We start from the raw sequence: 27,195 nt of genomic DNA, 5'->3' as shown, positions 1-27,195 counted from the left end.
AAACATCTGAAGGCAGCCGTGTATAGGGAAGTTTTTAAAAGCTAAATGTTTTATTATGTTTTCTATATATATTGGAAGCCAACCATAGTAGTAGTAGTAGTAGTAGTAGTAGTAGTAATAATAATAATAATAATAATAATAATAATAATAATAATAATAATAGTGGAATAGGACGTCTCTATTTTCATGGGAGAAATATTGGAGGGTATGCATGATGGTGCTGCATACACAACAGCAACACATGTAAGTATGTATTGGACTACTGCCAGACAGAGAAAGCAGTTTAAAGCCTGTGACAAAGTTTCCCTCTAGGATTAATGTGGGTTAGATTGGCTGAACCAAGGGTGGGGGATCCTGAAAGACAACAGCTCCGAGGGGACTGAGCCATGGATCCCCTGAAGAGAACCAGGACTGTAGCATAATAACTGAGGCAAGCGGAGATGGATAGAGCTCTCCTCAGCATCTTTCTTTTTTGAGGAACCTCGTTTTTTACACGGAGGCTTCCTAGCTCTCCGAGGCGGCAAGCAAGGAAGTTGGCTTGAAGAGCGCGCGAGAGGAGAAACAAGTCCATTTCTGTGCTGTTTTTCCGAGCCGCTGAGATTTGTAAAGTTAACCGAGCCGCTCGAGAGAAGATACTACGGCCGCGCGCGCCAATCGCCCCCCCCCCCCCGCAGGAGAAAGCGGGGGAGGGGGGAGAGAGGGAAAGAAAATAGAACAGCGCGCTCCCGCCGCCGCCGCCGCCCAAACCGGAGGCGCGTTCCCGGTCCAAGGCGACGCGCGCGCAGCCGGGCCGTCACGTGGCCTCCCTGAGGAGGAGAGGAGGAGGCGGAGCCGCGGCCGGGCTCGAGGGTCGGTGTCCTGGAGGTTCGGGCTCGCGCTGACCTCTCCCCCCCCTCAGCCTCCGCCCACCACCACCCCGCCCGCTTCTCCTTTCCCGCCAGGGCCACCGGCGGCGGCGGAGGAAGGAGCGTGGCGGCGTTGTTGCCCGAAGCCGCTGCTTTCTTTCGGGGGCCGGGAGCGGGCGCGTTAAGCGGGAGCAGCAGCGCCACCAGGTGAACGCGCGCGACCGGATTCCGTGCGGTGTGTGCGTGCGAGGCGGGGCCGAGCGGGTGGGTTCCCGGCGTGGGGGGGGGGGTGCGTGGAGGGGGGGCGCGGGAGGGCCGAGCGGAGGAGCAGTTGCCCGGCAGCCCCAGCAGGCGCGAGGGGAGCAGGGCCCGGCTGTGGGAGGGGCTCTGGTGACAGCCGTTGAGAGGGACGGGCCTGGTCAGGGTCGCCCGGGACGAAAGGGTGGGGGGTGGGGCGGGGGCCTCCCAAGGGCCGTGCGTGGCGACCGGGGAGGCCTGGCACTACCGAGGGCGAGTGACGGACGGTGCCAGGTCTTTGGGAGCAGGGGGAGGATGTGCTTCAGGAAAAGCAGCGTATTGGCTGAGCCCGGACTTGGGAGGAGGAAAGTGTGTGTGTTTGGGGGGGGTCCTCCTACTCGGGCCTGGTCTCTCAACCCGCAACCCCCCCCCCGGCTTACTAGATGCCCTTTGACTACGAGAGAATGGCCCAGGTTTAGACACAAGGTGGGGGGGGACCTCCAGGACAAAACACAATGGCCGCCCCTTTGCCTCGCAGCGCCCAATCTCTTAGGCAGTCCTGTTTTTTTTTGGTACAAAACTCTTGCTTCGTTTGGTTTCCCTTGGTCATTGGTAGTGCACACGTGGAGTTGGCAGCAGGGGTTCGCCCCTGAGTCCAGAAGGACTGGGCCTCCAAACTACTTTTCCAGCAATTGTTTTGTTTTTAAATCGCTTGTCAAATGTGCCAGGCTCTTTGAGGTGGGATTCGCCTCTTTTCAAGATGCCCAGAGTGGTATGTGTAGTCGGGCTTTATGCTTCTCTTAAAGCCCTGAGGAGCCCAGGCTGAATAATTTATCTGTAGCCTGACTTTTTCACTAAATTATTCACACACGTCTATTTCAGAATTATCAGATAGACAAAGAGTCGTGCTGCTGGTTTATAACTTGGATTGATTGGGATAATGGAAAAAGTTGATATGGATGGGCTTATTGTGTGTAGGTGGGCTGCCCATTGGGGTTAACAAATCTCATTAGAACCACAATACTTTTTTGACATGATATGTAGACAAAAATTACTAATCTCAGATGGTCCTTCTGGTGTCACATAAGCTCTGCTGATATGATAGTTGGATATGAAATAACATGTGATGTATCCATGGAAGTTTTAGTATCCTGTTTGATTATGGCTTTTTCAGTATCCTGTTTGATTATGGCTCTTACCTGATGTTCCAAGTAAGAGGTCCTTATCCCAAGAAACCTTTTGAAATCTTAAAAACTGGAGAGTATACTGTTAAGTATGGGAATTGGTAGCACTTAACAACTTGGTCTTAGAGGCTGTTCACACAGCAAAGTTATCCTAGAATAACCCTGGGAAAGAACATTGTCTGAGGGTGACCCTGTGGCCTAAGTTAAGGGACCCATAACCCTAAGAACATCAGCACTTTTGTTTTTAAAGCTTATTGGTTCCTTCTTTATAGAATATTTTGAATGGCACATTTTTCTCCTTTGGGTTCATATATTTGTTTGAAAACAAATGATCAAAAACTATCAGCGATGCATATTGTAAGCATTTGTTTTGGTCATAGGGCACTCACATTACCATTTAAAATGCAAGAAAATTCAGTCATATCACTACTGGCTGGAAATGTCACTGTAATAACAAATGATGTAACCTGTGAATAGTGGTAACTTCTGCAAATTGCTTGGGACTGTTGGGGGTTTGAGATTCTTTGGTGGTTTAAAGTTTGGCTAATTATTCTGCTTGTTCAGCCCTTGTTCCTGTAGTCTTAACTCTTGAGGGTTGTTTTGCAGGTGGCAAAGTGTAACTTAAATGGCTGCCAAATTTAACACAGGAAAGCGAATTCTAGCTTTGGACTTCGTTTGCATTTAAATTTGATATGCCTTCTCTTTGTCTAAAGAAATTACCTTATAGGGGCAAATACAACCCCTAATAACAATTTGAGCAAAATACTGGTTTAATATGAGCAATTGTTTTATTGGCACTCTTTTTTAAAAAGGAAAATGGAGGGTAGAAAGGGTCCCTCATTCTCTCTAATTAATGCAGAGGCTCATTATTATTTATTATATTTACTGTATATACCGCCCTTAATCTGAAGATCTCGGGGCGGTTCACATAATAAAAATACAAGATAAAAACACAAATAAATAGTTACAACAATGCAAAACAATGCCCCCACATAAGTACTTGGATGTATTTTGTGGGTTAAGATGCAAAATATATGGGTTTGACCGGGAACTGAAAGAACCTTTCTAAGTGGAGTTCCCAATGAATATGATGTGGAAAGTAGTATTATTTACAGACAAGTGATTGACTTTGTTGGAATATACTTTAGTATTACAGTGCTTCAGTATATATGTGTGTGTGCGCGCGCGTATGCTACTGTTCACATAAAATTTCATAGCAGTGTACAAAGTTAAAATAACATCAACTGTAGCCAAACAATGAATGGGAAATACAAATTTCTGTTAAACAATCTTGGATAAAATGTAACAGGTATGTAATGTAGAGCTTAATATTTAATACAGTATTTAAATATGTTGAATCTATAAGCTTCTGGAGATTGTTGAAAATTACCATTCACTGGTAAATAATTGTGAGTGGGTAGGAACTTGGAGAAATGCAACTGTGTGGCTACAAATGCTAAAAGAATGTACCAACACAATAACCTTTCTGAGTTGTAGCCTTAGCTCTTAAACAAAAGAATTGTAACTTATTACACAGCAAAATATTTTGGAATAACAAATCACTGTGAATTGCAGCCTTTGGTCTTCTACATAAAATATGGTACTTTATCTAGCAGTTATCTTCTTACTGGGCAAGCTTTTGTTTTTCATAATCTAATCGAAAAAAGTATTGGGCTGCAATCTATACACACATGGTATAAGACTCACTGAATTCCATGGGATTTACTTCTGAGTAGTCATGTATTGGGACGCGGGTGGTGCCGTGGGTTAAACCACAGAGCCTAGGACTTGCTGATTAGAAGGTCAGTGGTTCGAATCCCTGCAACGAGGTGAGCTCCTGTTGCTCAGTCCCTGCTCCTGCCAACCTAGCAGTTCGAAAGCACATCAAAGTGCAAGTAGATAAATAGGTACCACTCCAGCGGGAAGGTAAACGGCATTTCCGTGCGCTGCTCTGGTTCGCCAGAAGTAGCTTTGTCATGCTGGCCACATGACTCGGAAACTGTATGCCGGCTCCCTCGGCCAATAAAGTGAGATGAGCGCCGCAACCCCAGAGTCTGTCATGACTGGACCTAATGGTCAGGGGTCCCTTTACCTTTACCTTAGTCATGTGTGGTGTTGTACTGTTCATTGCGCTTTTTTCATAGTACACTAATTGACTGGGCATCAGAGTACTTTTTGTTGGTGCTTCTCAGCCTGGCCTCTGTTTTCCATTTATTTGTTGTGAAATATTCCACCACTCATACATTCCTAATATGTTAAGTTTTAAATTTTTGCAACAGAATGTTTTTTCATTTCTATGAATTAATCCAACTCTTGACTTCTTTCTGGTTCTGTTATGATGGGTGTAACTCTTCTATATTGTAAACATTTTGTTGTAAACCATCATGGGAGATGTTTGCCTAAAGGGTGGTATACAAATATACCAAATAAATTTATTTTAAATGCCCTTGTTGCTATTATGTATCTCTGCTACTGTATATGAGAGGTTTTTTAAAGTTCAAAAGGTGAGAATCCTATGACATATTATGCAAGCAGCTGAACTGAGAAAGAGTAAAACTGCTAGGATCCTTGTTTTGGTTTGGCAGATGCACACATCTTTTTGCTAATATTATTTATTACACTGTGTAATTTGTACATACTGTATATGTTACATATTCTTCACAATGTGGGACACAATGTGTCCCATTGTGGGCTGGGCTACAACAAAAAATATGATAAGATCTAACCAAAAAAAGCATAAAACACCAATTCACATTAAAAAAAAAAAAGGACAGTATCAGTTACAAAAGGGAAACCAGATTCAGCCATCCCCAAAAGTTCAGGTAAAAAGGTGCTCCTTGGCATGGTGCTGAAATGTGTGCAAAATAGGTGCCAGGGCTCATTGGGAGAGGGAGTTCCAGACCTTGGAGGCCACTAGAAAGAAGTCTCTTCAATGTGCTGCCATGTCTTGAATCTTCTAGGGCAACAGAAATGCTAACAAGGCCTCCCACAGTGAAAACACCTGTTAGTTTGGTCTGTTTGGGACAAGTTGATCTTTCATGTATGTTGGATCCATACCATTTAGGACTTTATATATCAAAGAAAAGACTTTCTTCAATGTATAGCCCACCTTTGTGGTGGGCTCACCTGAGGCAGTTTACAGCATGACAAAACAGTATACCAAAACAAGGTAAAATTTAGTCAAGGAATAAACTAACAATAATACTAATAGGAGACCAAAAAGCCAACTGGCGAAAAGATGGCTTTAAAAGTGATTGATGCCGCTCCTTATGTTGTCTCTCTGGTCTGCTGGAAATTCCAAATCACTTTTTGCAACCAACTTTCTACCTTCTGTTCTTCCTTCTCTCTTGAGTCTGAAGGAAAATTTTCTTTGTAAAATATGTGCTACCTGTATAGGTCACTCACAGATCTAGTTTGCATTCTTTAATACAACATCTGAAGTGGTCCTGGTAGGGCCACTTCAGATATTAAAGTTTTCCTATAGGGAAAGCATTAATGTTTATACTGCTCATTTGGGAGTGATTCTACATCTCCATATATATAGCCTAGCTGTAATTGGCCACACTTGCATGTTTAGAAAAAGTTGGTGTAGCATGGTTCAGTCTACCTGTTGAGTGCTTGGATTTTTGTGTACTAATTTGTGTAGAAAAACCTGTCTGAAGTAGTTTGCAATAATTCCCCACTGTTAGCATAGAACAAATAAATTTTAGACACATAGTGGGATTACTTATCATCTTTTTTCTTTTCCCTAACCTTTTGCCGTCTTTGCCAAATCCTGGTTGCTGCTTTGCATATCTAAAGGATCTGTCCCTTTCACTTCTTGCATCTTCGACCAAACATTTGTTCACCCACATCTTATATTACAGCAGTTCCATCTTGCTACTCTTGCTCCAGACTTGCTTTGTGGTCTCTAGAAACAAATGCTGCATGCACTGACTTCTTGTCTTTTGCTACACCGTGTTCAGTGTCCTGGTCCTTAGAGCTAAGGCTGTTCAGTTCCCAACCCCCACATTCTCATGTTCTGCACACTTACCTGTTATCAGTTTTCCTTCTTTCCTTTTCTTACTTTCTATGTGTCTGGTCAAATTTCCCCTATGATGCAGGTTGTTCACCTGTGCCCTACGTGGTCAGTGCAGGATTACCAAATGGGCAGAGTAGGCACCAGACTATGGGCCTTTCCTTTTAGGGGCCCCATGACAATGGATCAAAATAAAATTGATTTGATCTTGAGAGAAAATTACAAAAACGTATTGGAAATAATTTGTGAGCCCCCCCCACCCCCCAATTTTGAGTGCCTGGGGGCCTCCACAGGGTTTAATCCAGCACTGTAAATGGTTTGTGACCTGGATACTATTAAAGTCTCCTGAACAAATCCTGAATATTTTTATTTGTTGTATCCTTAAAATGAGGATCTAGTTAAGTAAATTAGCCTGAAATTTAATGTACTTGTCTGGCACTGTGACATATGTTACAATGGATGTCTAAGATTTGGCAAGTGTCAACAATGGTAGACAAACATTGTGCATGTCAAAACTTGAGACAAACATCACTGAATATCAACACTTAATATACATTAATGTACTCCAAAAAATTGGGCAAAACAACTATTTTCAGACTTAGCAGAGATTCACATGTTAAAGTCAACATGCATTAGATTATGGCTACTAGTTTAATTAATTAAAAATTACTTTAAACCTTTTTAATTATTTAAAATGCAACCCCCATACATAGACACATAGAATCATAGAATTAGAGAGTTGGATGGGACTCTGAGAGTCACTTAGTACACTCCATCCGACATCCAATTTGAAATCATCCTTAACCCTGCTGAGCTTTGAAAATGTGCTAGCAGTTTTATTGTTGCACCACTGGAGAAGTGTGATCAAGCAGTCCTGACTAACAGTGCTGGGTGCCTCAGTTATATTACTGGGTCATTCCATATCAAGTGATCAAATTTTAAATGATTTTTTTTACTTCATGTCATCCAGTTTTCTTAAAAATTTGTGCGCTTATTGAACAATCAAAACTAAGTTTAAATCCAACATTTTATTTTTTTATCTCCTCCCATTTTTGAGTTATGAGGGTGATGTCATGTGCTGTTGTTCATTTGAGGTTGCATTTGCCCAATTTTAAGACCTGGTGAGGAATAGATTATTATTATTATGTCTTGATATGTAAAACCACAGAATTCAAAGAGGGTGTACTTTCTTTTCCTGTGACTGTATATCTGAGTTTCTAACACTGACAAGAATAGTGTTACAGTTTCAATGCCCATTACTGTTTTCTCAGTCTAATGAAACAATGTTTCATATTTACAAAGCAGAAAAGTAAAAATAAATAAATCAGATGCAGTATAAACATTACTTTATTGCCACTTTTAGCTGAACCTCAAGACAGTATTCTCACCTACATCTACCTGTTTTGGCAGGTAACACAGCTTTATAGACAGGATTTTAAGGATCTGCCAGTTCTAGTTAACTATAAGCATGAAAGCATTCTATGTTGGTCCCAGCCCATGGTGTGAAGGCACATGTTGTAGCAGTTTTGTGGAAGCTAAGCAGATCTAGATCTGGTAAGCATTTGGAAGGGAGTCTGTCTAGAAATTCTATGCATGTTGCTTAGAGTTACATCATTTGTCTTCCTTATGTCTTGATGGCTACATGCCAAGTGCGGGGAGCATTTGGCTCTCCATATGTTGCTGAATGAAACTCACACCACCCCTGGTAATTGGCCATGTTTTCTAAGGCTAATGGGAGTTGAAGTTCAGCAATATCTGGAGGACCAGATATATACTGTCTCTGAATGCCCGTTACAGTTAGGGAGTGATAGTAGGAGAAAGCTGCTCTGTTTGTTTCCTGTTTGTAGTTGCCAACTTAACATGTATGGAACATATTGGGTTGTTTTACTATCATGGAAGAAAGAGTCTTAGGGCATAGTTGGGAATTCATAAAGAGACAGAATGGTTGGAGGTCAAACATACTTACACTCAATCCCACAAATAATTCCTTTTCCCATCACCATCCACCATGTTCGAACACTTTTAAGGATTGTATGAAATGTATGTTTGTATGCTTGTATATTTGTAATATATGTGTATTAATGATGAATTATTTTAACAATAAAAGCTTATTAATTATAAAAAAAAGAATGATTGGAGGTCATTCTCTGTCACAGAGGTCCAAAGTACCCTAATAGGTTTTGTGTGTGTGTGTGTGTGAGAGAGAGAGAGAGAGAGAGAGAGAGAGAGAGAGACAGTTTATGTTAGCTTGGCGTTCTTTTGAAATGAAATCATATTGGACCCCCTTAGCAGATTGACACTGTCAAAATAAATGGTGGAGGTTGCCTGAACCTATGAGGTGCTATGTATCTCAGCTTAGGATCTCATAGGACCAGACACAATGGTTCTGACTGTGGCCCAAGTCCATCTGTAGTGGTTTTGAGCTGGGCACAATGCCTGTCTGACCACACCACCACTTTAATGCAAAGGCACGGAATGCAAGAAATTCTGTATGTTTGTCAGGCCTTTCTAATAAAGGAAAGTTGGTAAGCTGAACTGGGCTTTCCTGGTAATAAATATAAGGGGAGGAGAATAATGTTTCTTGGATAAGGGGTAGTTAGACATCTGTTGCGGAGCATTTGGATTGAACTGTACACCTATGGGAAAACTTGGGCACCCCTTTTATTTTATTTTTGTAGTTGGCAGAAGTATTATAGTCTGATATGCTTATGGCACTAATGACCTTATATAAAATTATGCCAATCTGCTTGTGTGTTTGTCTGGCCTTATATGGATCCAAAAAAGGGCAAACATATTAGATTACACTTCACGTGTAATTGGGACATTTTACTCAGTTTCTGGACAAATAGCTTGTAAAGGGTAGATGCCATAGCTCAGCAATACATAGGATGCATTGCATGCGTAATATTCCAGATTCGGCCTCTTTCATCTCAGATAGCAGGACTTGGAGAGCTGCTGCCTGTCAGAGGGTTAGATTGATCAAGTAGTCTGACTGTGCAAGTTACTTTCATAAGCAACATTATACATGTGTGTGTTTTTCTTCTTAGGGTTAAACTCAAAGTGTGCTGAGACACAATCATCTAAAATGCTTGTTAGGTTGAGATTAATGAATGCCATTTTAAACAACATAGAATGAAGAGCCTCTGAAAGTTCATCTTGGTAAGTAAAAAGGGAATAGAGATCTTTTGGTTTCATGTATTGCTAATCATATGTACTTTTCTTTATGCCTTACTTTATGTTCCATAGTTTGGTGACCCTGTTGGTCTAGCTGTTGGAGTTGGAAATTTTATTATAAGAGGTGTTGAAGTACCCCATCACAAATTCAGTGACATTTTCTTTAGTATGGAAAAAGTCTAGGGTCTGCTGGTTGGTATGGCCAGTGAGCATATTAGTTGTGATAAGGCTTACAGTCATGCCCTTGTTACTTCTTGAACATGTGAGAGGGTTCATTTGAAAATTCCTATAGCTATATGCCAGGGTCTGCAACCCGCTGCTCTGGAGCCGCATGTGGCTCTTTTACACCTTTGCCACGGCTCCGGGGCGGATACTAGCGAGGGGAGGAGGCGCATTGTGCGCCCCGACACTCCCCACTGTGGCGGGCGCTGTACTGGCTGTGACGTCGCATGGGGGCAGTGCGTGCGTTAGTCACGCACTGTCCCAACGTCACCTTCCCACCCGCTGTCGGATCGGAGGGCAGCGGCGTGCATGCTTTAAATGTCGCAATGGTTTTGCGGCTCCCAGGGTTTTTTTTCTTCGGAAACGGGTCCAAGTGGCTCTTTTTGTCTTAAAGGTTGCAGACCCTTGCTATATGCCAAACTGACAGGTGTATTTTAGGCAAGTACTTTTTAGAAACTTTACAGGGAAAGCCACTAGAAGAGAATTTGGAGTGTGGAAAGTATAGATAGGGAAATCTTGCTCCTCTACTCTAAAACTAAAATGGTTTTACTTTCTTTAAACAAATTATATATATTGGAGTTTAATGAGTAGATAGCACATGAACATAGAACATAGGGTGGGATTCGAAAAAGTTGTTGAGCTTTTTTGGGAGGGCAAAGTTGTTGAGCTATTTCTGAGGAAAAATCAGAAAAAAACAACTCTGCCAATTTCCGCCTGGACACTGCAATATTCTGGAAATGTCAACCCTAGGTCTTGCAAACATCTTGTCTGTGTAAGCATTGCCAGATGGAACAATCCCCCCTCTTCTCCCCTGTGCATTGTTCTGGGGGCTCACCTGCTCTAGCCAAGTTTAGGGGGCATGTGACAGAGAGGAGAGGGGGAAAGCCCCATTGTGCAAGTAGGCGTGAATTCCCCCCCCCCCCATGGATTCAAATCAAAGTTTCACAGGTCTAAATTCAATGCTTTCCACAATTCTCTTGTTTGTTTACCAGTAGCTAGAGTGTGATAGCATACAACAAACAGCTGAAAGGAGATATAGTTTGCTAATGTATTTTCTTTTTCTTTTTTAAGAAATAGAGGCTTGTGGAGAGTTAATTATTTTCCCCCTCTTCTTGAAAAAATTCTTTCAGGTTTATTGTTATCTAGGAAGGGCAACAGGACCTCATCCAGAATCTAATCCAGATCAGCACCATGTTGTATGATTTTGTGGATAACGTGATCGTCATTCAACTTAAGATAATTGTGGAGTTATGACTAACAGGTATCCAACCTCTTAGAAAAACAAGTATTAGAATGTTAGCAAGCCATTGATGTCTGCAGTGTGAGCTTTTGCTATGCAGATATAGCAGAGAATAATGCAGATCACCTGTGTACAAATAAAATTATTCACTAATGAAATGGTTTTAGTATTTCAGAAATTATCAAATGCCAGTTGCAGATTGTCAAATGTTCAGAATTTAATAGATATGCAGCCTAATCCAGTCATATTAATTTGCAAATAAGTCTCATTTAGCTAAGTATAACCTACTGCCATGTATGTTTGTATAGGATAAAACCTTATAAAATAATTATAATAGTTAATAGAGAAACATTAAGCATATATGCCCTATTGAACTCAGTGGAACTAACTTGTGAATAGTCATGCATAGGCTCATGTTCTAAGTGAGCTATAAAGTCATCAGCATAAAGGAGGAAAAACTCAACTGTAATGTTGTGTGTTCAGTATGTGTGAGTGGCCTCAGATATTTAAAATTCCTATGCTGCATAAATACATGTATACCAATTTCATATATAATTTGCCAAGTCTTATCTTGGTATGGGTGGAGAGACTACTTTATTACCAGAAAATGATTTTGGTTAGCTTTATTTATTTATTTATTTAATAGATTTCTAGAACCCCTTCTGTAAACTTCTGCCTCTGCAAACTCTCCCTGGATTAGGGAAATAAAACATGGCATGCTGACTTCCTCAGCGCAGATCAAACAAACAAACATTTATTTATTATATTTTTTAACATTCTAAAATTATTTGTTAACTATGTTTCTTAATAACTAAGTTAACATTAAACAATACAGATGTAAGTATGTTAGCCCTATGGTTAATCCCTAAACGGAAAAATGCCTCTACCATATATGCAAATTTAATGGAGACTTTCCTGTGTAAATGAAGAACTTTTTAAAAATCACTCCTTGCATTTTACACTCTACCTACCAGATGTAGGGTTGTATCCAACTAAATCAATAAATGGATATCCTTTTTTTAAAAAGATGGTTTTACTTTTTATCACTGATAAAAAATATTTGAAGGATTATGTTGACTTTTGGTGAAACACTTAGGAACTAATATAATGATGTCCATGCTTGATTTGGTTCAGAACAAAAAAAAACCTCACCCCTTAATTAATTTTAACTGGATACATCTGCAGATTTGTCACAGCTGAAGTTTTCAGAGGATTGAACTCCCACTGTCTGCAAAAGCAGACCAGCAACCTGAATGCTCCTATGGCTCAATTTTTCTGGGTCTGCTTAAATTGTCATGCAGCTTCTGATACAGGATCTCCAGGTAAGCTATTTTTTTATTAGCAATGTATATTAATACGTGATAAATGAAAACATTAGGTTTTTTGGATTTACTTTATATCTGCTAAGGCCTTTCTAGATAGGGTGCCTTCTCTGGGGAGGAAAACCTGTTCCTTTAGTACTATATTAGTAAATGCACAGTGTTTGAAGAAAGTAGAAAAGCTTTGGTATGTATGTCAGCGATGTCGTGGGTACCATCCAGTAGATGCTCATGTCACTGCTTTCCCTTATAGTTGTATTATTGTATAATAATTGTACAGTAGTTGCTCAGTATTGTATAGCTGTATAGTAGCTGTTTTTATTGTGGTGAAGGTAGAGGTTTCTCAGCAATTGCGCCCCATTACTGGAGAGCAGTGATTCACAGCAGCTGTAGGAGCTCCAGACGATGGGCCAGTGACTACTAGCTAAAGCTGTGTCAGAGCTGTGGAACTCCCTGCCTATTGACATTAGGCAAGCACCTTTGCTGTACTCTTTTTGGTGCCTATTTAAAACATTTCTGTTTGGGCAAGCCTATCCTTACATGTAGAAGTTATGTGTGTTTTATCTTTTATTTTTTAGGAAGTGTTGATTTTAATTAAACCGTTGAAAGATTTTATATACTCAGTTGTAACTGTTATTAATGGATATTTTTTAATGTTTTACTTCATATTTTTGTAAACCACTTAGAGGAGTTGTTTGTTTCTGTTTTTACAATCAAGCAGTATATAAATGCCAAATACACTTCATTTGTTTATATATTTATTCAGTTCATTTGTTAGTTATTGCATTTTCATTTTACCTTAATCTCCAAGGAGCTCAAGGTAGCATACATGATTCTCTCCTTCCTCTTTTAATCCCCACAACAGCCCTGTGACGTAGGGTAGGCTGAGAGGCAGTGAGTGGCCCAAGATCACCCAGTGAACTTTATGACTGAGTGGTGATTGAACCCTGGTCTTCCAGGTACTAGACCAAAACTACACTCTTAACTGGATAAATAGATCACTTTATCATGCATTCCATAATTATTTTCTAAATGAAAAATGGGGAGTGACTTTGCTAAAAGAACCCCTATGGTTTCATTCTGATGGGGCTTTTTTTTAGAATTTTAGAATTATTAAAAATAAGAAGACAAATCCTGTGTCAGTTCCCCCCACAGTATGCTTTCCCAGCACCATTAAAAATTGCTAAATAATTTCCATTCCTTGGGGGGGCAGAGTGATGAAATGGGTTTTGAGAAAGTCATTGGGACTCTCTCACAGACTCCTTTGGGAGAGTTTTGAGGTGGTGATTTTGATTATTATTATTTTAGGGGGTGGGGGGTTCATTTCAGCCTCAGTTTGTATGTAAGCAGCTTATGAACATAATACTTTTTGAGATCTAAACAAGGTAAGAACAAAATAGAAACAGTATTAACAATAAGCTGTTATTGCATAGATGTAAAATTGTGCATGTATATATAAACAATATATTTTAAATATATAAATAATATATTTTAAAACTTATTTTCTTTTATAGGTTTGTCTTAATACCTGATTAGCTTCCACTGCAGCAAATTACATAGCCATGGTTTGGGGTGATATGCCTAAATTAAAAGATAACCACACTTCATCGTATTCTTCAACCATGGAAGACCTGGATGTGGATCTTGACTCTGGACTAGAGGAAGATGACATTAAACATGAGAGCCCTTATGAAGATTCCACAATCTTTGTAGCTTTTAAAGGCAATCTTGATGATGATGACTTCAAACAGAAATTGGACATCATTTTGAACAATGTTCCTGGCCTTTTACACCTGGGTATTTCACTCTTTTGTATTTTTTTGGTGAAAGATTGCTTAATTAACTTTTAAATATTAGATTTAGACATGTAAAATTGCAATTCATTTATTTGAAGTTAAATTGCTCTAAAATATTGCAGACTTTTTACTAGTTATTTTTAGCGAAAAAATATATATCCCACTCTCCTTCCTGAAGTGTTCAGTGTACATTTGAATTGCTAGTTGAAATGTCTTGTGTGAAGTAGCTCAGAGTTAGTATTACATATTGATATCAGTTATTGTACTTGAGTAACCATGTGCATTCTCTGTAGTAGTTCAACAAGTTTGTCTTCTTTTTTCTCCTTTTAACAAGAATCTGAAAAGTTAAAACTGAAGAAGGTGGAACCCTGGAACAGTGTACGTGTTACTTTCAATATTCCTCGTGAAGCAGCTGAGCGACTACGATTGCTGGCTCAGAACAACAACCAACAACTTAGAGACTTGGGAATCCTCTCAGTTCAAATTGAAGGTAGCTGAAAATACTTTAGCAGTTGTTCCTGAACTGTATAGTATACTTAAGAAACACAGTGTTTGAAAAATAAATATTTCCATTAGCTTTTTGAGTACTAAATAATAGTATACCTCACTGGCATCCTGATATTCTGCCTCAGGGATAGACTATATGTTACACTTTTGTATGTGCACCCTTCATGTGTGTACCCTTCTCCCAGCTGTTTCCTTTAGCAGCACATGCCTTGTGAATTCTGGCCATCAAATAGCCAGCTTCCGTGCCCCTGCTCCATGTCATCTGTGGTTGCTAGAGAGAGTGGGTAAAGCCTGCTATATAAGAACCAGAATTCGACTGATAAATGGTATTAAATGATGGCAGCCTATGACTTTTTACATACTGCTTCTCATTTTCACATGCGCTTGAAAATGCCAGTCTGCTGGCAGATCCAAATTATTATTGCTTACATTTGGCATATTTTCCCACTGCTTCATTGATAAGAATGATAAGATGAAGCTGTACTTGAATAACAGCTGCTTTGCTTTGGTAATATAAGAATATTTCTGCTTTCTAGCTGTCTCATTCTTGGCTGCAAGGAAAGAAAATCCTTGCGCAGAAGAAATACATGCATGGATTGTTTTCTCCATTTAAAATGAATAGGAAAACTCAACATACATATCATAGCATCTACACCCACAAACAATTGCTGGATTGGAGCAACTAGAATAAACAATCTTATTTGTTTGTTTTTAATTTATTAATTTTTTATCCAACACTTCTTCCCAAAGGAGCCGAGGGTGGCAGATGAACTCTCAATATTAAATGTTCAAGTGACTTTTTAAGGAAAGCCAAGAAGTGTGCAAGCTCTATTCCCTCTTATTTGTTTGTTTTAAATGCATGTTGTTGATCTGAATCCAATATACCACTTTTCAACAGCCCTTTTTAAATGCTACTTTGTAGTTTCCTGCCCTGCCATATTGAAGCAATATTTATGCTCTGACTTGAATGTTAATGATTGCTTTCAGGTGAAGGTGCCATCAATTTGTCATTGGCTCAAAACCGAGGCCAAGATGTGAGGATTAATGGGCCTATTGGACAAAACAACTCAGTACGAATGGAGACAGGCTTTCCCATACCAGGAAACCAAGGCAAGTTTAGCTTTGTAAAAGTTAGTGATACGTTACTTTGTGAAATATGCAACTGTTCTTTCATACAACTCCAAAGACTTTTCACTTCTTGATTTTTCATGTTTGTGGCATGTTTGGGGATTTTTTTGGAACATTTATAGACTGCTAACAATTTTTTGCCACGTGCAAATTTTCTTACTATAACTAAGTATAGGAAAATGCTTTTTTTTAGCCTGTTTTAATGTTTTATCCTCTAAGACAGGCTTCCTCAACCTTGGCCCTCCAGATGTTTTGAGACTACAATTCCCATCATCCCTGACCACTGGTGCTGCTAGCTAGGGATCATGAGAGTCATAGGCCAAAAACATTTGGAGGGCCAAGGTTGAGGAAGCCTGCTCTAAGATCCTACATGGCAGATTTTCCAAAGTTCCCTTCAAGGATAGATGCTGTTCTTATAACCATTCAGAGATAATACATAATTTAACTTCTAATGAGGAAGTTTTGTAATCAGTGTTTAGAAGCCTGTGTAAGTGTCTTTCTTGAGGGTCCTGATTTTTATTTTAAAACAAGAATATTTTTAAATATTTTTTCCCCATTGCTTGAGAAGAAATCTGTTTGCACAATATCAGATTTCACCCATTGGACTCAGTTAAAAAAGTAAATAAATTGGTTTGGTTATGCTGCTAATAGTGATAATGACAAACAAAAAAAGAAAGCTAAATAATATGTAAAATTCAATGGAAAAATTAAAAGTAGAGTCAGGAAGACAAAGCAAAGAATATGGACAGAGAAACACTTGCTAGGAGAATTTTTTTATGATACTAACTTAACAAGCCACGGTCCGTACCCGTGGATTTGTTGCTGTTTTTGGTTTGGTTCTTAAATTGCTTATTGGTGTTCTGGAACAAGGTTGGCCATGCTCCCTTTTTAGAGAACAATGAAGGCCATACATATCTTAACATATGTATTTGATACTCTTATTTGTAATGTGTTCCTATTTGTATGATCTAGCATTCATATTTTATTTTTTTATCATTACATTTCTATCGCGCCGTTCAAGGAGTTCAGTGTGGCATACATTGTTCCCCCACCCCCATATTATTCTCACAACAACCCTTTGAGATAGTGATTGGCCCAAGGTTACCTATCAAGCTACATGGCAGCATAGGGATTAGAACACTGGTCTCCCAGCTTCTGTTCCAAGCCTCTGGCCCCTACAACACACTAGATATCTACAATATGGTTTCCTTTGGCAATTCATTCTCCTTTATCGATCCACACTGGAGTGGCTTTTGCCACAGAGACAACAGTTTTGTTAGACTTTCTGCTTTCTTGTATATATTTTCAAAAATTGAATAAATAAATATACCACACAAAAACAACTTCAAAATTTCAGTGCAGGATTTGAAGCTTTTCCCATTCTGTGCAATGCTGTACTTTGCAATTTGACAATTTGCATCTTTGCACAATGAAAAATATGGTTATGTTTCTAGGGTTAATAAGAATAAACAATCCTGCAACTGTGATGATGCAGCAAAGTGGGAATGTATCATCATCTATGATGACGAGTGCAGCTAACACAGAGTTGCAACCTAGAACACCTTGTCCAACATCTCAGTCAGGTAATCGGCTTAGATATTACTTGGATAAATATATCTGGAGAAATGTGAATTTGTGTTTTATTTCCCCTGGCTTCTGCTTATTAATCTGGAAACGCATTCTAAAATATTTACCCAAGCTCTTAACTAGTTCTTTGCATGGAATGAGCTGCATTTTTTAAATATTCAAATATTATTGCGGATTTCATGTTGTTGTTGCCTAGTCCCCATCTCTCGCAAAACAATTTTCACAAAAATATGTGAAGTGTGGTAAAAAATTATTGAGAAATATCCTGAGCTGTGTGTGCATGTGTGTGTGTGTGCGCTTGCTTGCTTGCTTGTGAGGGACAGAAAGAGAATGTTTGTTTCTCTGAATATTACTAGACTAACTACAGACAATATTTCTTTTTCTTCTCCATTTCTTTTTATAGATTCAGTGGATCCACTTTTGTCAGGGCTAGCTATCCAACAGCAAAATCATCCATCTGGATCTGTAGTTCCTCAGCTCCATTCAGTACAACCAGTTTCTGTTAATAGGCAAATAAACCCAGCCAACTTTCAACAGATGCAACCACAGCAGCAATTGCAGCCACGCCCTCCTCAACAGCACCAGCAACCACAACAGGGTATTCGTCCTTCGTTCACAACCCCAACTCAGGTTCCAGTTTCTCCTGGTTGGAACCAGGTGCCTTCTGGAATAGTTCAGCCTCCTCCGTCACAAGGCACAATGGGCACATTGACAGTTAACCAGGGCTGGAAAAAGGGCCCTTTGCCTGGACAAATGCAGCAGCAACTCCAAGTCAGACCATCTTTGGCAACGGTACAAACACCCTCCCATCCTCCACCCCCATACCCTTTTGGAAGCCAACAAGCTTCTCAGGCACACACAAACTTTCCTCAGATGAACAACTCTGGCCAATTTACTGCTCCTCAGATGAAGAATCTTCAGGGAGGGCCTTCACGGGTCCCTACACCACTACAACAACCCCACCTGACCAGCAAATCTCCTGCCTCCTCTCCCTCCTCTTTTCAGCAAGGATCTCCTGCATCTTCCCCAACAGTTAACCAAGCACAGCAGCAGATGGGACCAAGGCCTCCCCAGAATAATACTCTCCCCCAGGGGTTCCAACAGCCTATTAATTCTCCTAGCCGTAATCCTATGGTACAGCAGGGGAATGTACCTCCAAACTTCATGGTAATGCAACAGCAAAACCAGGGTCCACAGGGCTTACATCCTGGGCTAGGAGGTAAGTAATCATTTTATTGCAAAATATTTGTTCCTAGACTTTATAGCAAATTAATAAGTTACCTATGAACACTGAATTAATATGCAACACCACGTGAATTTCCTGTTGATATATTAAAGAATTGAACTGCTGAATAATGTTTGTCATTGTTTTTCCTGGACAGGTTGCACATGTTTATATGTTTTGTATGTTGCCTTGCTATTACTATAAAAGCATAAGAGTTGGAAGAAATATCTCCTTGCCCAAACCAGTGCTTTGAGACAAAATGCTGTAATTCTCTATTGCTTTCCTAACAGGCCATGTTTTGCTTGAAATCTTCCAAGGGGGGAGATACCACAACATTCTTCAGCCAATTGTACAGTTGCTGAAATAATTTTATAAATGGGAACTTTCCCTGACAGTTTGATTTTAAATCTCTTGTAATGTAAATCTATTGCTCATGTATCCTCAATTAATAATTAGTAATAAACAATTACTCAGTAGAAGAGTTTGATTATCATTTCTGGGTTAATAAGCTGAGATATGTAGTGTTTTGGCTGTGTATGCAGCCGCTTTACTCCTCCCTTCATACTGAGAGCAAACAAACCAGGAAGTTTTTTGTTAACTAGTTTTCTGTTTCAAATGAACAAGCCAGGATATTTAGCCCTGGGCCTAATTTTGACACAATATCCTAGCTTGTTCTAAAGTTGTTAACCATAATTTCCCTATTTGGACAAAATGGAAAAATAGTCTGTTGAAGTCTTCCTGGTTTATTTTCTTGCTCATGCCTAAGGGTGCATGTGTAGTTAAAAAGCTTGTTATTAAGCAGTGAAATGATTGTTCAAACATGGTTATTCTTTCTCTGATAGTGAAAAACATTATTATCATTTCTAATCTTTTTTTTTCTAGGTTGGGCAAACAAGCCTCTCATGACTTGGCATAGTCATTGAGTCCATAGTCAGTTTATTTATACATCACAATTTTCACAGATTTGTGCTTAGAGTGGTTTGCCGAAAATCAGTCGGAATGGAATAATACAATAATTATAATATATAACTAAAATTACAATATTCCTATTGTGTTTCAGCAGTTAATTTATTAAAATCTATCAAATTAAATTAAATTAGCACAAAGTTTACTAACAGACTAAATAATATTCCATAGAATCTCTAAAGCTAATAGAGTCATACCTCATGTTGCGTCCGCTTCAGGTTATGTCTTTTCAAGTTGCGTCCTGTGGCAACCCGGAAGTACCGGAATGGTTACTTCCAAGTTTCACCGCTCACGCAGAAGCGCTAAATCGCACACTTCTGGATGCAAACGCTTCAAGTTGCGGGTTGGCCTCCGGGACGGATTACGTCCGCAAGTCAAGGTTCCACTGTAATAGTAGTAACTATTAACACCCTTATCCAAAAAAACCTTTGCCTACATAGAGTCAAAAGACAAGACCACCCCACTCCATTTCTTCTGGCTGCTGCTCACTTATTAAGGCTGCTGGGGCTGGAGGGTGGAACATAGCCCCCCCCCCCTATTTCCTGCTGTATTATCCTCTTATGATAAGAATATATTAATCAATGTTAATATACAATGCAATTAATAAACAAAGTTATTTTTCTGTCCAGGAATGCCCAAGCGTCTCCCACCTGGCTTTCCTGCAGGACAGGCAAATCAGAACTTCATGCAAAGTCAGGTGCCTTCTACAGCACCAGGGACACCTGCAAATAGTGGAACACCCCAATTGCAAACAAGTCAGAGCGTGCAGCACACAGGTCTGGTAGCTGAATTTTAATAGATTATTGGTCTGCTTTTCTCATTTATGGAAGCTCACTCTAAATGACAATACAGTCTTGTATCCAGCGGTGGTTTAAGGAGTAGCTGAACAGCTTCTCCTAGTACAAGGTGACACACTCAGTTTTTGCCAATCCCCCATACTAATTATAGCACTTTATGCCATATCCAATCTTGAGTGGCCCCTAACCTTCAAGGGAAATTTTTTGGGCGTGGTAGTGGGGAAGCACAAAGCCATCATTAGATACAATCCACATTACTTGGCAAATGATGTTGTATTTTCAATAGTAGTAATTTTTGTATGTGTAGAAACATGACTGCTGTGTTAAATGACACAGAACTGTCAACATCAAAAGTTAAGTTTATCTGAAAGGATAGTGCAATGAATTTAGTGCCATTTTGAAAAATTTCCTTCTTCTATTTGCTGTTGTGGAGACAGTAAACAGCTGTCTTAGGTAAAGTAGGTGCAATAGAGGCCTTGGGTTTAGAGAGAGAAACACTGGGAAGACCAATTAGAACCTTTCACCCTTTTGTAAAAAAGATTTTTGTTCATAGACAATGCCCTAGAAACATTAAGAAACCCTGTTTGCCTTTCAGTAAAAGATTCTAAATATGACTCTGTTGAATAATATATTATGCTGTTAACTTCTATTTGCTTTGCCCCCCTGTCCTAGTCCGCCACTGATCTGTTACCTCTTTCTTTTGCATGTTCTGATCATGTATGATTGGCAGAAATGCTGTTAGAGAATAATTCTTAGGATTTCCAACATTCACAAATACTTTCAGACCATGTTTCAAATATTGGAATTTTGATAGTACAGTATTGTAAATGTTAAACACAGAGAAAATTTTCTGGACTAGTTTATTAATTTACATGCTCTTATACCAATTCAGTTTACAATTGTCTAACCTGAACTATTAAAATTTTTAAGGTGGTCAAGGAAATGGTCCTCCTCAGAATCAGATGCAAGTTCAACATGGCCCATCAAATATGATGCAGACCAACTTAATGGGTCTTCATGGAAATATGAGCAACCAGCAGACAGGTACCAGTGGAGTTCCACAAGTTAATATGGGCAACATGCAGGGACAGCCTCCACAAGGACCACAATCTCAGCTAATGGGGATGCACCAACAAATAGTGTCCTCCCAAGGACAGATGGTGAACATTCAGCCTCAGGGATCTCTAAATCCTCAAAACCAGATGATACTTTCTCGAGCTCAGCTCATGCCACAGGGCCAGATGATGGTCGCATCTCAGAACCAAAATCTTGGTCCATCACAACAAAGGATGACACCACCCAAGCAGATGATTCCCCAGCAAGGCCAACAGATGATGGCTGCACATAATCAGATGATGGGACCGCAAGGCCAGGTGTTGCTGCAGCAAAATTCAATGATGGAGCAGATGATGACCAATCAGATGCAAGGAAATAAGCAGCCATTCGGTGCTCAAAGCCAGTCCAATGTTATGACGGGGCCAGCTCAAATAATGAGAGGACCAACCCCCAATATGCAGGGAAACATGGTGCAATTCACAGGACAGATGATGGCCCAGCAAGGCCCTGTGAACAGCAATCCTTCTCAGGTTATGGGGATTCAAGGACAAGTTCTGAGACCCACAGGAACTAACCCTCACATGTCTCAGCAACTGGGTGATACCACCACTACTACAAACAGTGATGTGAACTTGACACAAATGCTACCTGATGTTTCTATGCAACAAGGAAACATGGTGCCTCCCCACTTGCAAGGGATGCAGGGAAACAACAATACACCAGGGAGCCATTTTGCTGGGCATGGGATGCCTTTTAGTACTCCTTTTAGTGGAGCTCAAAATGGGAATCAGATTTCCTGTGGACAAAACCCAGGTTTTCCTGTCAACAAGGATGTCACAATAACAAGCCCTTTGTTGGTAAACTTGCTGCAAAGTGATATATCTGCAGGACATTTTGGTGTGAACAGCAAACCGAACAATCAAAATGCCAATAAACCCAAGAAGAAGAAACCTCCAAGGAAGAAGAAAAATAATCAGCAAGTAGAACAAATTAAGTAGGTTTAACATTTTTGTTTCCTACACAACCGAACCAAGTTTGTTTCTATTTCAGTTGAACATAAGGTTTGCATTTGCTAGCAGTTCTTTTAAGTAAATATTTTTAATTCACAAAGCAATGCCAGTTTTGCAATTTACACCTCCATCCCATGCAGAAATAAAGAGAAGATAATTAAAGAAGTAACTTTACCAACAATTCATTCTGTGTTTGTGTTAGTTGTTAAGTTAGAACCCCAAGTGTTGTCACTCTTCAGGTGAAAACTCTTTTTTTAAAAATAGGGCTGATGTAGAAGTAACTCAGAAAAGCAGCACCAGAAAGAAACCTCAGTGACAGGTTTTTAGTTGAATTATAGGCACAATAAATGATTGAAGAGCACTTTCAGACATGCTACTAGATAGTGTGCTTGTCACTGCTGAGGCTTTCAGTGCAGTCTACAGAATGATGAGAAATCAGGCCTGGCTATAGGAAGAGGAGTTTTTGTATGGGGCTGTGCCTATGGACATTGCTGCCAAAATGCCCCAGACACAATTGGATCACAGCCAGCTAGTACTCTCTCTTAACTTTGCTCCCACTCCTCTCTCCTTAAGTGCACATACCAGCTCTCCTTTCCCCGTCACTTACCATGGTGTTTCACACCATTTTTGCAGGCCAGAAAATATGCTTGTATTGATAAATAGTATACTATTTCCTTGTCTATTTGACCTGGGAAAAAATTGCCTGACCAGGCCACACGAAAGCCACAGTGCTAATGGGAAGGAGGCCTTGAGCCTTGCCTACCACTTGATGACATTTGCTGGGTCATTGATGGGAGAAATGACTGTTGTCCTGTTACTACAATAGGTAGAACTATATAAAAACAAAGTGTCTAGACTGTAGCACAAATAATGAAACCTCATTTTCACAATTGGTTACATAACACTAACATGTTCATGAGTGGATTTGTTCAGTGGGGACAGTATTCCAGTATTAGAGTAATTCCTACAACAAAATGCTCATTCCATACAATGTGTTGAATTGTATGGTAGCTGTCCCAGAAATATTCTACTTACAGTAGGCCATAGGGCATTTAAGTGGGTCTCAGGATTGTGCTACCTGCCTCTGCACAAAGGAGTGAATTTGTGAGTCAGGATTTTCACAAATTTCCTAATTTCAACAGCATTTTTCCTCTCTATCTGTGGATGCCCTAGTCACATGATTTCCTGCGTGCAGTGTTTAGTAGGCCACAGTTCCATAGTTCACTTTTCTACCTTATTACATGTAATGAAAAATGTGATAGAAAGTATCAGTCATTAAAAATTGAGAACATACATTTAGATTTTCAGAATATAATAATAGATTGCAGTGTATGCCTTTTCATTATAACACATTAATAGGAAAAGACACAATTATAAGAAAAGATACTATTTTCTGAATTCTGTTGTTATGACTTGAAAAAAACAGCAAGGTTGCCTGTTTTTATAAATGGGTGATGGTCATGTGGCTTTTTCATGGGTGGCAGAGAAATGCACAGCATCAATCTTTAAATGTATCTTTTAAGTCCACAAGGCCACATGGACCTCTGAGATTTTGACCATAGTCAAACAGTCAGGCCTTCCCCAACTTTGTACTCTACAACTGTATTGGATTACAGCTGCCATTAGTCCAAGCCGGCATAGTCTGTAAGCCAAAACAGTTGAAAGGGACTTGGTTGGGGTAGGCTAGCTTAGTCTGTTGCAATATAGGCAATGAATACAGCCATTCATGTGATCATAACACTGTTGTCTGCTGTCTGACTTTTAAGTTGACTGTGGCTTTTACAAACTTCTGTCGCCTTCAGACTCCTTCTAAAACATCCTAACACTCAGCAACTTCCAGTGTTTGAAGTGCTTTGTGTATTGCTAAACCTTGGTGCACTTGTAAGATACACTAGTATTATTGCTCTTACTGTGCAAACTGTGGGGCAAACAATGAGAAATTAGGTACTTGACCAAGACGGGTCCCCAGCTATGTGATGTCAGTACAACTTAAACTTCCAAATAGATTACAAATATTTTTCAAGTTAGCCTCTAGTGTAGATTGTGTTTAGTTGGGGGTCAGGAAAGGGAATAAGCTGAAGAACATGGAGGGGAGAGCTGTCTTTGTTGTGCAAAGAGTTTGATTTTGTAAAGTTTCCTTATGCAACTAATGATGTTCCTGACATTTATTCTCTGTAGCTTTTGAAAAGAGAGTCTAAAGTCAGTGATGTGTTAAACTTAGAGGCTTGTATTGTATTGTATAGTATGGTTTGGATGACTGTAGGCCTTTCTAAACCTTATAGCACAGGAAGGAATCATTCTATTGCTTTCTCAAGAATGACATCACAAGAACAATATAAGTTGCACTTCTTACATAGCTATGTTAAGATTCACTCAAAGACCTCTGTATGCCTTTCCCATATCCCCTATCCGTCCCTTCTGCTTAATCACAGAATGCAAACTTGCAGCTCATGTTCCTTGACTGAATAGGAGCACAGCAGAAGAATAGACTTAAGGCAGGGGTGAGGAACCTTCAGTCCACAGGCCAATCTCAGTATTTTATGGGTATCACTGCACTCAAGAAAAACCCCAATCGCAGATGAGCTGCAAAAGCAGGTGTTTTAGTCACTAAAGATATGAAAGGTATGCACAGGCCTCCTATTTCATGTAGCAGTCTAGTGTAGGTGAGTGCCAATGTGAAAGTACTGGATCAAGCTTATAGTAAACAATACGGAAATTGTGTAGTTTTAATATCCTGTTGCTAATTGCTAATACGCTGTGCTAATGAAATTAGTGTAGCATATATGTAACAGTCGTGCAAGTTCTTTCTCTCTGGGTGGAAATACAAAAGTAGCTTATCAAGCTTTTTCACTCCTTTAGGAAACTTGTTTGAAGCAGAACATAGCAAAACAGTTACCTGGAGGGAATTGATTAGCAGTTTGTAGATTCTGAGACAAAAGGAAAATCTGGTACAAGTAATTGAGATTATTAAAATAACTTGATAAGGAGCAATAATCTGTGGCAGGCATCAGAGATATGATGTTGTTGGAGGTAAAGAAGTACAGTTGATGGAGTAAGAAACTTCCAGAGTGATTTCTCCTTCCAGTTGAGACTTCTGTGCAGTTCATTTATTGATTAATATGCATTAAACCAAGAAACCCATCCCCTTATAACTGATTGTTAACATTCTGGGTCTCCTAATTCTGCTTTCTTATTTCACTGGTACACTGGAATTTTCGATATATCATGAGAGCATTAGAGCATATATTTGTGGGTGTTAACAGCTGTAGTGCTTTGTGCCTCTCTTTGCAAACTGGTTATGGCAACAGTAGATGAGATTGCTTGCTGAAGCTTATTGGATAGGGTTGCTTTTGTAGATGCACAAATGTTTCCCTGAAATAAGCAAGCTTGACAACATTTGAACAATTATCTCAGAGGTTGTATGTTGCCCTTTCAACATAAGCATAATCAGAATGAGAAAACAGTCAGAGGTCTCTTTGAGTTTTTAAGATAAGTTTGTTTGTTTATTAAATATATATCCTGTTCTTCCCCTAAAAGGAGCCTTCATGTATTCTGGATTTTGGAGAGGGTAGCACAGTGACTATTAGTGGCAAAAAAAATATAGCTGTTTGGGGAATGAAATTTCTCCCACCACCACTGTACCTGCTTCAGATGAAATACTATAAGATAAATAAATATAACACTCACACTTGAAGCGAAGTAAAACATTACTGAAAAAAATAAGCAAGCAAGTTGCTCCACATTCTGTTACCACACGTTTATATAGGCACACACAGCCTCTACTTCCAGCCATGCAGCTTACACCTACTCTCCTAATGGGTTTCAGTCCAGAATTGGTTCTACTGCTTCTGGGAACAATGGCTGAGAGGGAGACAACAGAGAATCGGAGAGTGACCCCAACAAGATCTGAGCAACGAAAGAAGAGGTCATAAACTTGAATAAAGTTAAATTTTCACACTTTGTTCTGAATTTAATTTGATCCCCTCCCCCCCCAAAAAAACCCCCTGGAATTCATTGACAATGATTTTGGTGGTGGCAGAAAAAGAGATTGTGTGGATACAGGTGAAAGCCAGAGCATTTGTATAAAGCTGCTGACAATTTCCAGTTCCTAGTACTTTCCACACTTAAATATACCTGAACAGAAGATAGCACACTCACTGGAGTTCTTACCATACACAGAATTGAGATTAAATTAGTTTTAAAGTTAAAAAGCCTATTTTGAAGCATATGATCCCTTTTTTGATTTTATTTATTTATGTTTCCTAAGAAGTCAATAGTGTGTTTTAGATTGTGGAGGAAAACTACCAGAACAATTTTTTTTCATTTGGTCAGAAACCTGGCTGCGATTTCTACTACGGGAATCGTGGTGCAGATATATACATAGGTAAATGTAAAGTGAAAGTGCCCCATTCCCACCCCGCTGGCCAACTTTCTGTTTGGTGAGTATGGCAGAAGTGAAAAAAAAATATCACTAGAGGAAAGTGAAGGAGTAAGAGAGAGAATATCTCAACCAGTATGTTTCAGTGTATGATGACAGTTGATATAGGATGGTGTGCATGTGAAGAAACTAATTTTACTAGCAAATACAGCACACCCACTTCTATCTAATTCTGCACCCTTCTCCCTTTTCACCCTGCTTAGGATTTCTTCAGCAAAAAAAAGAGTTTTATGGAGGCACTAACTTTTAAGGGATGCAGGTGGCGCTGTGGGTTAAAGCCTCAGCACCTAGGACTTGCCGATCGAAAGGTCGGCGGTTCGAATCCCTGCGGCGGGGTGCGCTCCTGTCGTTCGGTCCCAGCGCCTGCCAACCTAGCAGTTCGAAAGCACCTTCGGGTGCAAGTAGATAAATAGGGACCGCTTACTAGCGGGAAGGTAAACGGTGTT

The 27,195-nt window shown here is 39.8% G+C and overlaps 1 protein-coding gene and 1 long non-coding RNA gene across 7 annotated transcripts in view; both read left to right on the top strand.

Moving 5' to 3' along the window:
* Nucleotides 1-27,195, top strand: part of LOC144327834 (uncharacterized) — a 126,084-nt gene that overhangs the window by 79,305 nt on the left and 19,584 nt on the right. The gene's annotated exons all lie outside the window — the stretch shown is intronic.
* Nucleotides 817-27,195, top strand: part of NCOA6 (nuclear receptor coactivator 6) — a 38,723-nt gene continuing 12,344 nt past the window's right edge. Inside the window, exons 1-11 of one of the 6 annotated variants that reach the window (XM_077929221.1) lie at nucleotides 817-1,052; nucleotides 9,332-9,443; nucleotides 10,811-10,941; nucleotides 12,106-12,242; nucleotides 13,754-14,036; nucleotides 14,370-14,525; nucleotides 15,530-15,652; nucleotides 17,125-17,253; nucleotides 17,661-18,476; nucleotides 20,078-20,224; nucleotides 21,176-22,295. In XM_077929221.1, the coding sequence (XP_077785347.1) occupies nucleotides 13,802-14,036; nucleotides 14,370-14,525; nucleotides 15,530-15,652; nucleotides 17,125-17,253; nucleotides 17,661-18,476; nucleotides 20,078-20,224; nucleotides 21,176-22,295 (2,726 nt within the window). In that variant the 5' untranslated portion in view covers nucleotides 817-1,052; nucleotides 9,332-9,443; nucleotides 10,811-10,941; nucleotides 12,106-12,242; nucleotides 13,754-13,801. Of the gene's footprint in view, nucleotides 1,081-4,983; nucleotides 7,839-9,331; nucleotides 9,444-10,810; nucleotides 10,942-12,105; nucleotides 12,243-13,753; nucleotides 14,037-14,369; nucleotides 14,526-15,529; nucleotides 15,653-17,124; nucleotides 17,254-17,660; nucleotides 18,477-20,077; nucleotides 20,225-21,175; nucleotides 22,296-27,195 lie in introns of those variants that run through there. The other 5 variants (XM_028734909.2, XM_077929217.1, XM_028734911.2 and 2 more) reach the window with 5 other exon arrangements.

Source organism: Podarcis muralis, chromosome 5 (assembly GCF_964188315.1).
Source record: "Podarcis muralis chromosome 5, rPodMur119.hap1.1, whole genome shotgun sequence".
Classification (NCBI taxonomy): Eukaryota; Metazoa; Chordata; class Lepidosauria; order Squamata; family Lacertidae; genus Podarcis; species Podarcis muralis.
This window is presented reverse-complemented; position numbering and strand designations above follow the sequence as displayed.